Source organism: Sapajus apella, unplaced genomic scaffold, assembly GCF_009761245.1.
Source record: "Sapajus apella isolate SASKATOON/1434 unplaced genomic scaffold, GSC_monkey_1.0 scaffold45, whole genome shotgun sequence".
NCBI lineage: Eukaryota > Metazoa > Chordata > Mammalia > Primates > Cebidae > Sapajus > Sapajus apella.
Window position 1 is genome coordinate 9,397,465 of NW_022436985.1, and position 10,501 is coordinate 9,407,965.

General features: G+C 41.2%; 2 protein-coding genes and 1 pseudogene across 2 annotated transcripts; 2 read left to right on the forward strand and 1 right to left on the reverse strand.

The window, feature by feature from the left end:
* Nucleotides 1–1,578: 1,578 nt before the first annotated feature.
* Nucleotides 1,579–5,235, reverse strand: LOC116524368 (annotated as a pseudogene).
* Nucleotides 5,236–7,132: 1,897 nt separating this feature from the next.
* On the forward strand, nt 7,133–9,921 carry PYURF (PIGY upstream reading frame). The gene is made up of 2 exons (XM_032239639.1): nt 7,133–7,441; nt 8,894–9,921. The coding sequence occupies exons 1-2, from the start codon at nt 7,239–7,241 to the stop codon at nt 9,033–9,035; spliced, it is 345 nt and encodes a 114-aa protein (XP_032095530.1). The 5' UTR covers nt 7,133–7,238; the 3' UTR covers nt 9,036–9,921.
* Nucleotides 7,143–9,938, forward strand: PIGY (phosphatidylinositol glycan anchor biosynthesis class Y). The gene is made up of 2 exons (XM_032239640.1): nt 7,143–7,441; nt 8,894–9,938. Exon 2 carries the CDS (start codon nt 9,133–9,135, stop codon nt 9,346–9,348), a length of 216 nt encoding a protein of 71 aa, XP_032095531.1. The 5' UTR covers nt 7,143–7,441; nt 8,894–9,132; the 3' UTR covers nt 9,349–9,938.
* Nucleotides 9,939–10,501: the final 563 nt, after the last annotated feature.

The following is a 10,501-nucleotide window of genomic DNA, read 5'->3' on the forward strand; positions in this document are numbered from 1 at the left end:
TAAAATGCATATTAATACGCAGCCCTACAATATCAACTCAAGTCCATATTATTCACTTTACCTGAGCTGTAATATAGTATTGATGGCTCATCATACTCACCTCTGCCTAGCAAACTTTTATATTCTACTTGCAAAGTTAAAATTGTTTTGTGGATAAAAAAAGATTATAAAAGGAGATAAAATGGGTGTCTCCTGAGGTCTCAGTAAATAATTTATTGGGGCTATCAGACCCATACTGACACTCCTCTCCTTAGGCCTCAGGCACAGCCTTCTTTGTGAGCTTCATGCACAGTGTAAGTTCAACAAATGTTGAATGAATACACAAAATAATGTAAATCTGAATTTTTTATTTAACTGTATCCTGTACTGTTTACTCCACTTAAGATTATAAACATCTTGAAAACAGAGATAGTATTTTTCTGTTTTTGGAGACAGAGTCTTGCTCCGTTGCCCGGGCTGGAGTGCAGTGGCAGGATCTCGGCTCACTGCAACCTCCACCTCCCGGGTTTAAGCAATTCTCTTGCCTCAGCCTCCCGAGTGACTAGGGTTACAGGCTCCACCACCATGCTCAGCTGATTTTTTGTATTCTTAGTAGAGATGGGGTTTCACCACTTTGGCCAGGCCAGGATGGTCTTGAACTCCTCGGGTGATCTGCCCACCTTGGCCTCCCAAAGTGCTGGGATTACAGGTGTGAGCCACCACACTCAGCCAAAATAGCATCTTATATGCCTTTATACCCCTCTTTTTCACCTCCTAAAATAATATGAGAATACAGGAAGTGATCAATATTTACTGAACTGAATCAATAGTTTTGAAATAAAGTATACTTTTATCAATTATGAGCTGGTAATGTTTATATTTTAAAACTACTTTATTAAAGAAAAAATTTTAAATAGAGAAACATTTAAATAACAATTCAGCAACATTTCCACCAGCTTTTCTTTTTTTCTTTTCTTTTCTTTTTTATAGAGACAGCTTCTTGCTCTGCTGCCCAGGCTGGAGTGCAGTGGTGCCTTCATACGTTCCCATAACCTCGAACTCCTGGACTCAAGTGATCCTCCTTCCTCAGCCTCCTGAATAGCTAGTACTACAGGCACCACCACAGCCAGATAATTTTTTTATTTCATGTAGAAACGGGGTCTTGCTAAGTTGCTCAGGCTGGTATTGAACTCCTGGCCTTAAGCACTCCTCCTGCCTTGTGCAGGATTATAGGTATAAGCCACAGCACTCAGCCAACATTTTGGTTGTTATTTGTTTTTCTTCCCTATGCCAAAGTTCTTGGTTTAAAAATATAATTAAAATCATTGTCCATTCGTTTTTTGTGTCCTGCTTTTCACTTATTATAATTTTCTGTGTTGTTATAAGTTTTTATTTTTAAATGTTTATAATGGTGCATGCCTGCCACATAGTGGGCATTCAATAAATTAATAAATGAATCCATTATTCATGTATTCATACATATTAAGAATTACATTTTTAAAATATTTACTTTTTTGATAGATGTGAAATGGAAACTTCTTTGGTTTTTTTAAAAAATTAAGTTCACTTTTATTTATTGAAGAGTAAAATAGTATACTAACAAAACCTTATATAATAGAGAGATAACACCAGAAGTCTTGTGAACGTGATTATCAGCTAAGTGACTGGTTGAAGACAGGATATAAATCACTGGATAATTTTCTGCGGAAAGACAGAATAAATTGATAAGGCCCTTTAATAAAGGAATGGAAATGAAGCATTGCCCTTCGGAGAAAGAGCACTCTGTAATTCCTGTAGCCACCACCCTTTGTCAAAGAGGAACAGGGTTGTGACAAGGGTCCCATGAGCCTGGACCTAGAACTCCCTTCAGCTTGTCTCTTGTTTGACTTTGGAGAGCAGACTGGGCATGACATAGAGGCCAGAGACAAATTTGACAATGGGAATATGCACAAATATCCTGGCCCCACTCTTTGATCTCAAGCCATTAGTTCCACAGTCTCTCTTGGCCTCTCATTTCTAAAAAGATGTCCGAGTATTACTGTTACCACCTAGAGAGACGTGGCTGCTGGCATCAGTAGGTGAAAGGTTGTCTTGCTGACTGAGATGGAAAGTCCCTGGTCAACACCTTCTTTTCTGGTTGTAGAGGACAGCATCCCAAAAAGCAAAGGGAGAGGGTGAGGATAGTCCAGCAGGTGACCATTTAGAACCTCATGCTATAAATGGTTTTGGATTTCCAGAGATGGAATGAGTCTCCCCCAGCACAGGGCAGTTGCAGGTCACACCTCCAGGGCCTGACTGGTTTTATCAATCTGGCTGTTTGGGATCAGTGCAAAGGACACCCTCACCATCTGGATTGCACATATACACAGATGGTGATGATTCTGCTATACAGCAATTGGAGTGAAACTAGAGTCTTGCTTTTGCATAGCAACATTTCACTTTTGGCTCTGAGGAGCAAGATGCCTGTTTGCCAGTGGTCCAATCACTCGTGCCTTTTATACCACAACAGTGCAGAAATGACTGGATGGAGTCCCACATCACCTTGGTGCTATTGTCGCAGTGGTAATGGTTAATGCTACCAGTCAGGCCCTCAGCTACAAACACATTCAGCTTCTGTTCGTAAACAAAGTGCAGGATGGATGAGGTCACCTCAGCAAGGAGGATCATCAGCAGCAGAATGAACAAGGACATAAGGAGGCACCTGTTTATCTTGATAGAGCCTATGCAGCCCAGGAAGACAACCACCATGATAACAAAGCCCATGATGAAAGCACATTGCCCAGCATAAGGAAGGGGAGCTTATGGAAGAGCACTCCCTAGCTGTTATGGATCAGTGGGCACATCCCCCAAAGTGTAGCAGCCACAGAACCAAAAGAGAAAGTTGTGTATGACTATGTATGGTGGCTCATGCCTGGAATCCCAGCACTTTGGGAGGCTGAGACAGAAGGACTGCTGGAGCCCAGGAATTCAAGACCAGCCTGAGCAACATAGTGAGATCCGGACACTACAAAAAAATTTTTAAAAATTAGCCAGGTGTGGTGATGCATGTATGTGCCTATGGTCCCAGCTACTTGGGAGGCTGAGGTGGGAGGATTGTTTGAAGCCAGAAGGTCAAGCCTGCAGTGGCCTATGATGGAGCCACTTCACTTCAGCCTGGGAGACAGAGCAATATCTAGAAAGCACGAAAGAGAGAGAGAGAGAGAGAGAGAGAGAGAGAGAGAGAGAGAGAGAAAAGAAAGGAAAGAGAAAGGAAAGAAAAGAAAAAACAGGACATACTTCCGCAATTTCAGGCTACTTGTGCCCACGGTGGGATATTCTGGCCTTTTGCAGGGTACTGGTCCTCAGTCCTTCAGACAGAATTTGTGATTATCCTGCAGATGGCCAAAACAAGGCTGGTAACATTCGTGTCTAGGGTTATTTTGAAACTTCGATTTTTGAAACTAGCATTACTACTTTACTACTGAGGATAATTTTTTAATGTATTTATTGATCAACTGCATTTTCTCTTTCGTGAATTTTTCTTTTGAAATATTTTGTCCATTTATCTATTGGAAACTTGGTTTTAATAAGCTCATTATAATTACAATTTAATAAGACTTTCATAATTTCTATTTTTAAAATAAGTGTTGGGCCGGGCACAGTGGCTCGTGCCTGTAATCCCAGCACTTGGTGAGACATTGATCACTATCTGTGGAGGTCTGTCCTGCAGACCCTGACTCAATGACGGGTGAATGAATGCACTCTCACACCTATTTCAGTGATTCAAGTGAGCTAGGGATGGTCGTCAGCTGCTTTCAGAAGGCAAACTGCAGCCAATCAACCAAGACTCCCTCTCCATCCTCACATTTATTCAGTATGAATTTCATAGCAGAGGTTTTAAGTCAACATGCTTGTGAATGATTAACATGGTTAAAAGAGTGGTTCTATGAATGATAAAAGCTTTAAGTTATGGGGCCCAGAGTAAACACCATTAACGAGTAATTCCCCTTTGACCTCCCTTGAGAGGGTCATCCAGCACAAAGTTTACATGAGTAAACAGAGTAGAGACAAAGTGATGTGGGGTAAGCAGATTTAAACTGGAAAAGCCTCTTATTGTCCCTATCTTTTCCCTAACGTAATGGACTGGCCGCCTTCAGCCTGTTCCAATAAAACCTTTCAGCCTTCCAGTAGGTTTGAGACTATAATTGATAATTTTCCCTAATATTTCCCTAATAGTTTGCCAGCCACCCTGAGTGAATCGCAACACTTTGGGAGGCCAAGGTGGGTGAATTGCTTGAGCGCAGGAGTTCCAGACCAGCCTGGGCAACATGAAACACCATCTCTACAAAAAAAAAATACAAAAATTAGCTGGGCATGGTGTCATGAACCCACAGTCCTAGCTACCCAGGAGGCTGAGGTGTGAGGATTGCTGGAGCCTGGGAGATGGAGGCTGCAGTCGCTCACAACTGCACCACTGTACTCCACCCTGGGTGACACAGAGATAATCTGTCTAAATAAAATAAAATAAGTGTCATCAAAGTAAGAAACAATTGGCAAAAGTAAATCTTTGTGATCACATAGAGAAAAGATCAAGCAGAGATGTTAGTTCAAATACTAAATGATGCCATCTAGTGGAAAATTTATTTTGACTCATTTTTCTGAATTATAGGCTCACAAATTTTAATGCCCCATATTTGGAATTTATGGGTTTTGTTAAAATACATAGTCCAGCCCCTCTAACTCCATGTGTGTGATAATTCAAGAATTGTGTTTCAATAGTATCCATATTGGAATTAGGAAAATTCCATTTCAGTTAAAAAGAATGTCCCAGAAGTACCTCGTGCTTTCCCTTTTTATCAGAATGTTTACCGGTTTCACCATAATAAATAATTTTATTGTTAACAACATTCTTTTAATCTGTTAGCCCCTGTGCTAATTGTTTTACTTATATTGTTTTATTCAGCCTGCTCAAATGCCGTAAGTTAGATACTATTATTACTGTATTTCACAAGTGAGAAGGCTGAGGGGGAGAACTTAAGTACCTTCTCCAAGGTCACACAGCTAAAACTGTACCTGAGCCCAGAAACCATCAGGTTATTGTTCACAGGCCTATGTGACAGGAAAGGTCATAGTCATATGAATAGTGAAAAGGGACTAACTCTTAAAAGACCAGTTCAAGTCCCATGAGCCTATATACTGTCACCTACATTTAGCTTAGTATACTACAGGCAGAAATGAATCATTATTTCTTCATTACCGAGGGCTATTTAGGGGCATTTTGCTTTGATATGTTGCAACTTAATATACACATGGTAAGACAGTCACACATTCAGATGTTCCTTAAATATTGGTGTTATAAATTTGGGATGTTTTCAATACTTTGTTTTTACTCTCTATTCTTCCCCTAAACAAAATAAACCGAACTGCTTCAAACCCTCTATGTGGAGGCAAACTGAAACTAATTTATTTATAACTGGTTAGAAAACCCAGCTGACAGAGATCTGCAGCCAAGCTAGCTGAGGCTTAAGCATGGGTGTCTTCCCCTACCCCACAAGGGCCAAGGATTGGGCCCACTCAGGCTGGCAGAAGTCAAGTGCTGTTTCCCCTTAAGCAGAAACTTATCTTTCCTATAGCTCATCCCCTCCCTTGAGCCCAAAGTATCAACTGACTTCGACTGAAAAATTAATTCCTGCTACTGCCCTAGTCAGAAATAGTGTGAAGGAGACCTAGGAATTTTGAGGGTATGTCCCTGATAACTGCCCTATTCTCTAGTCCATTAGTGACTCTAATAATGGAAAGTTATAACTATGAAAGATTTCTTTGTGTGGGAAGGAAGGCTTGGTAACCAGAGACTTTCACTATCTTTTAAATATCTACCTAGTAGAAGTGTTTCCTTTTTGGTATCCTATAAGCTACATTAGTCTTAGAAATCTTCAGAGTGTTAGTGAACAAAGAACATCAAAGAATGAACTTAAAAAAAGAAAAAAGGATGGCCCAAAAAACAAATAAACAAAAAATTAGGATAAACACAAAAATTTCTCAATTTATTTTTACATTGGAGTGGAAAATAAATTTGAAAATATAAAAATATTTTTGTATTCTTTACTTCCACCCCCAGGAATTCAAGGTGTTAAATGATAATGCCCCGTGATGCAAAAAAAGTTCAGGTTGATATTCAGCAGAACGGAAGGAAAAAAATTATGACTAACAAAGAATCTTGGAGTCTTCTCACATGGAAAAACTAGATGAAATAAAACTAAAAATAGACAACATGAATGGAGCATATTAATTCGTGCCGCGCACTTTTCTAAATGTTCCTCGAATGCACAATCCCATTTATCCCCTACCTTGAGGGGAACTCTCGAGGTAGGTACAATTATTAATCTTATTATACAAATGAGGAAAATGAGCAGTTAAGTCATTTGCCGAAGTCATCAGCTACTAAATTGTGGACGGGGAACCAAGCTGTCAGGCCCCAGAGCCCAAGTTCCCATCTACTAGGCGGTAAGAAAGACACCTAACATGGCGTCACTTCCTCAGAGAGTTGGAAGCAAACCTGGGATACAAATTAACTGAATGGATCACCCATTTGACTAACAGACATCCGCCTGATTACACAGTTTTTTAGACTCCTTGCGGCCTCCAAGTTCATTTATAGAGGTAAATTAGTTGTGCTTTATTACGCAAATACTTCAAAATGACTGGGTCTTGGGCGGGAAGAATTTACATATTTTGGAGGGTCAGAGACCTAGGCCATTCAGGTTGCCAGTTTTTTTAATGAGAAAGAAAAAGCCAAACAAGATTACAGAAACTAATGGTATAGTAAATATGTACATGAAACAAATGAACGCTTTCAATATAGCCGATACGATCGTGTGTTTGAAACTTCACCTGGTTGTAACCACGTAGGTCCAAGCCTAACTCCCCACAACTCTGAGGTCCGGCCACTGGCTTCCTAGCATCCCTGCGACACGACCCCGTGAAAACCCAGATACCTCGACTTAAACACGGGTTTAGTTTGTAGTCGGGTAAGGCGGCGGGGCACCCATCTGAAGCCTCTGCCCTTGGGGATGTCGTCCGGACTTCAGACGCTCGCGGGGAAAACCAGTCAGGGCAGGAGAACCCTCGGAACCAAAGCGCCCGCCCCGCCTACTCCCCGGCAACGTTTCCCGGAGCACCAGGGGGCGGGGCCTGGCTGGCGAGGCTGGCCAGGAGGGTAGCCAGGAGCTCGGCCCCGGCTGGCGGAGACGGAGTGAGGCCCAGTCTCCGGCTGCTTGACCATGCTGAGCCGAGCGCGCGGCAGGCTCGCCTCAGCCCTGCGGGGAACACGTGCGCAGCCGTCCGCAGTCGCCCGTAGGTGCCTGCACGCGTCGGGCTCGCGGCCTTCGGCCGATCAGAACAAGAGGACGGAAGAGACGCCCCGTACCTTCGATCCGGCGCTGCTGGAGTTCCTGGTGTGCCCGCTTTCCAAGAAGCCGCTCAGGTGACTCGCTGGTTTGGGCCCTTCCTTCGCAGCTTCCCGGTTGGGGGAAAGGGAGCGGTGGGCCGCGGCCTCTCGCAGCCACTGGGGCCTTGTAGGTCAGGCAGGTACACTCCGCTGCCATTTTCTGGACTCTGGCCCCGCAGGACGGGGAGACCGGAGGCCAGGGGAGCCGCGTCCCACATCTGCCGGAACACATCGCCAGCCTGCGGGAATGGCTTGAAGCGTTTTAGGTTCGCCACCGGCTGCGCATTGCAATCATCCGGGGACCGTTTTAAAAATGCCGATTCCCCGGCAGCCCCAAAGACCGGCAGACTCGGAATGTCCGAGGGATGAGACCTGAACATTTGTATTTTCTTTTTTCCTGATAAGAGACAGGGTGCTCCCTACGTTGCCCAGGCTGGCCTAGAACTCCCGCTTCAGCCTCCTAAGGTGCTGGGGAATACAGGCGCCGCCCTCACACCCAGCTTACTCCTGTGTTCTTAAACGACCCCGAAATGATTTCTAAGGTACAACCACGTTTATGAACCACCGCGATTCAGAACAAGGCCAAAGCGTTCTGGTTTTTAAGCCAAGATGATGAAAAGTATTGTACCTTCCAGATTCTTGTGAAAGTGTGGTGTATAACTGGTGCCTGACAATCTTAAGCATTTCACCTGTGTATGCTGCCCAGTGGCTCTTAGTTGTGGACTAGCAGGTTTCGTAGAAGCCTCTTTAACCTAGTTTTTGGGAAAACAGCTCTACAGTTTCCAAGCTACCAGAATTGAATATCAACAACACTAACACTAGTATTACAAATCTCATAAACTAAACACCAAAATGTTATCAGTGGTTATCTTTGAATGGTAGATTGCTAGCAGTTTTTTCATATCTTTTTTTTCCCATAATAAGCATATTATTCAGTTTTCTCAAACCTTGAAATTATTTGATTTACCTTTATAACTAGCTCACTGCAGACTCACTGCTTTCCAGTGTTGTCTCATTTCTGCCCTCTCACCTTTTCCAGTTACTTCCTTCTAATGGATTAGTTAAGTTTCTCTATTTAGCATTTATTCTAAAATGAAAAAGTTGATTTTTCTCTAGTGTTTGTTCCAGTAGTAAATTAACAGAGATGGTTTGAGAGTTGACCAAAGTAATGAAGGAATATTTGGATAAGAGGGGGATCTTTTTTGACTACTATAAAAACAAAATTTATGAATAACTTGTGAATAAGGCGAAAAAGAGAATATGAGAGAAACTGACTAAAATGGGAATAATTATAGATTCTAAGAGAATTTTTTTAAGATAAAAGGTTGAATTGGCTATTGTTGCTTTTAGAATTGAAGAAGACTATTCCGGGATTAACTAACTCTATACCGAGAATTGGATAAATAATGATATTTGTTGAAAATCAGACTCTTCAAGCATTTTATTTTTCACAATCCATTTTGTTCTTTTTTTTTTTTTCAACCTCAGATATGAAGCATCAACACATGAATTGATTAATGAAGAATTGGGAATAGCTTATCCAATCATTGATGGGATTCCTAATATGATACCACAGGCAGCTAGGATGACACATCAAAATAAGAAGCAAGAAGAACTGGAGCAGCGCTAGTTCATAATTTAAAAAAAACAAAAAACCCAACAGCTAACTTTTTTTAATACCGTATACCTTTTAAAACATAGTGGAGGGTAATAAGTGGAAGAGAAGAATGTTTCTGTCTCTTCCTACATTGACTGTTCTTATTCCACTGGTTTCTTTAGCAGGACTGTTCTACTCAGCCTCTGTGGAAGAAAACTTCCCACAGGGCTGCACTAGCACAGCCAGCCTTTGCTTTTACAGTCTGCTTTTGCCTATTACCATACCAGTGTATGTATTCTTCCACCTTTGGACTTGGATGGGTATTAAACTCTTCAGGCATAATTGATGCAACTAGAGTCAATATGCTATATTTATTAATGATAGCTCTTGGGCATCTATCTCTGAAAGCTCAACTGGATGGAAGTTTGCAGGAAAGAGGCTTTGCTTTGTGTATATCAGGCTTAGGACTGTGGGAGACTTAAGTTGCAGATGCTTCTGTTATTGTACTCTTGCTCTGCCCTTGTGTTTTGAAGACTCTGACTTAAAACTGCTGTATCAGAGGAAACATTTTGACAGTGTCTTGTTGGAGATGAACATCCCCAATTGTCATGTCATGACTATTTCTTATTCTATTTATCTAAAAGTCATTGAAATTTTGTTTTGCTTGTTTGTTAAGTTTAAGGTCTTTGGTAAAGTCACATGTTAGGAATGACTGAAATAATTCTAAAGGAGTGATGTTGAAATACTCTCTCTAAGGGAGACAAATGCATTTGAACAAGTGTGATATAAAACCATATAATCAAACAAATTTCAGGTACTTACAGAAATTGAATTTGTAATATTACCTTCATTTCTTTGACATTAAATGCTTATATTGGCAATAAAGATGTTGACACTTTACCATAAAAGATAAAATAAACCAGTTTGCAGTAGTCATTTGTTTGGTCACAGAAGTGTGATTGATACCAAGGGAAGTTGTAAAACTGCACTAAATGTAGGCATGTAGAGAGGTACTTAATAGAATCATTTCTCAGGAAAGTGAGGGGTGGGAAGACTTGCAAGTAGCCGTTTGTACCCTGTTGAGCTTACAGCCATATTTTGAGCCACATTTCAGTTTATTTTCCCAGGAGACCGAATAACACTACTATGGGCATGAGCATCAACACATGAATAGCTCCTGATTTTCCAGAACTTTCAACAAGACTGATGGAGCATAGTACAATACTTTTGAAGTATAGTGTAGGTGTTTCAGTAGTTAACCCAAAAAAACCTAAAAACCGAACACAAACTTTATTTTTATTGGAATCTTATTTTAACAGAAACCTTAAACAGTGATTCTAACATGTTAGATGTGTTTTCTGTTGAATTAATTCAAAGTGTACTATAGTACAGACGTTTTAAAATTACCCTATGGCAACATGCAGATAACCTGGAAGACTACAGGTTCCCAGTTATTTCCTGAAGAGTTGTTCTTTTCAGTTAACCCTAAATCTCACACT

Bases quoted from the DNA above. Each gene is read 5' to 3' on its own strand.
- PIGY (XM_032239640.1), top strand. From the start codon at position 9,133: ATGTTTCTGTCTCTTCCTACATTGACTGTTCTTATTCCACTGGTTTCT.
- PYURF (XM_032239639.1), top strand. From the start codon at position 7,239: ATGCTGAGCCGAGCGCGCGGCAGGCTCGCCTCAGCCCTGCGGGGAACA. The intron at 7,442-8,893 runs GTGACTCGCTGG...TTTCAACCTCAG, and splicing joins CTTTCCAAGAAGCCGCTCAG to ATATGAAGCATCAACACATG.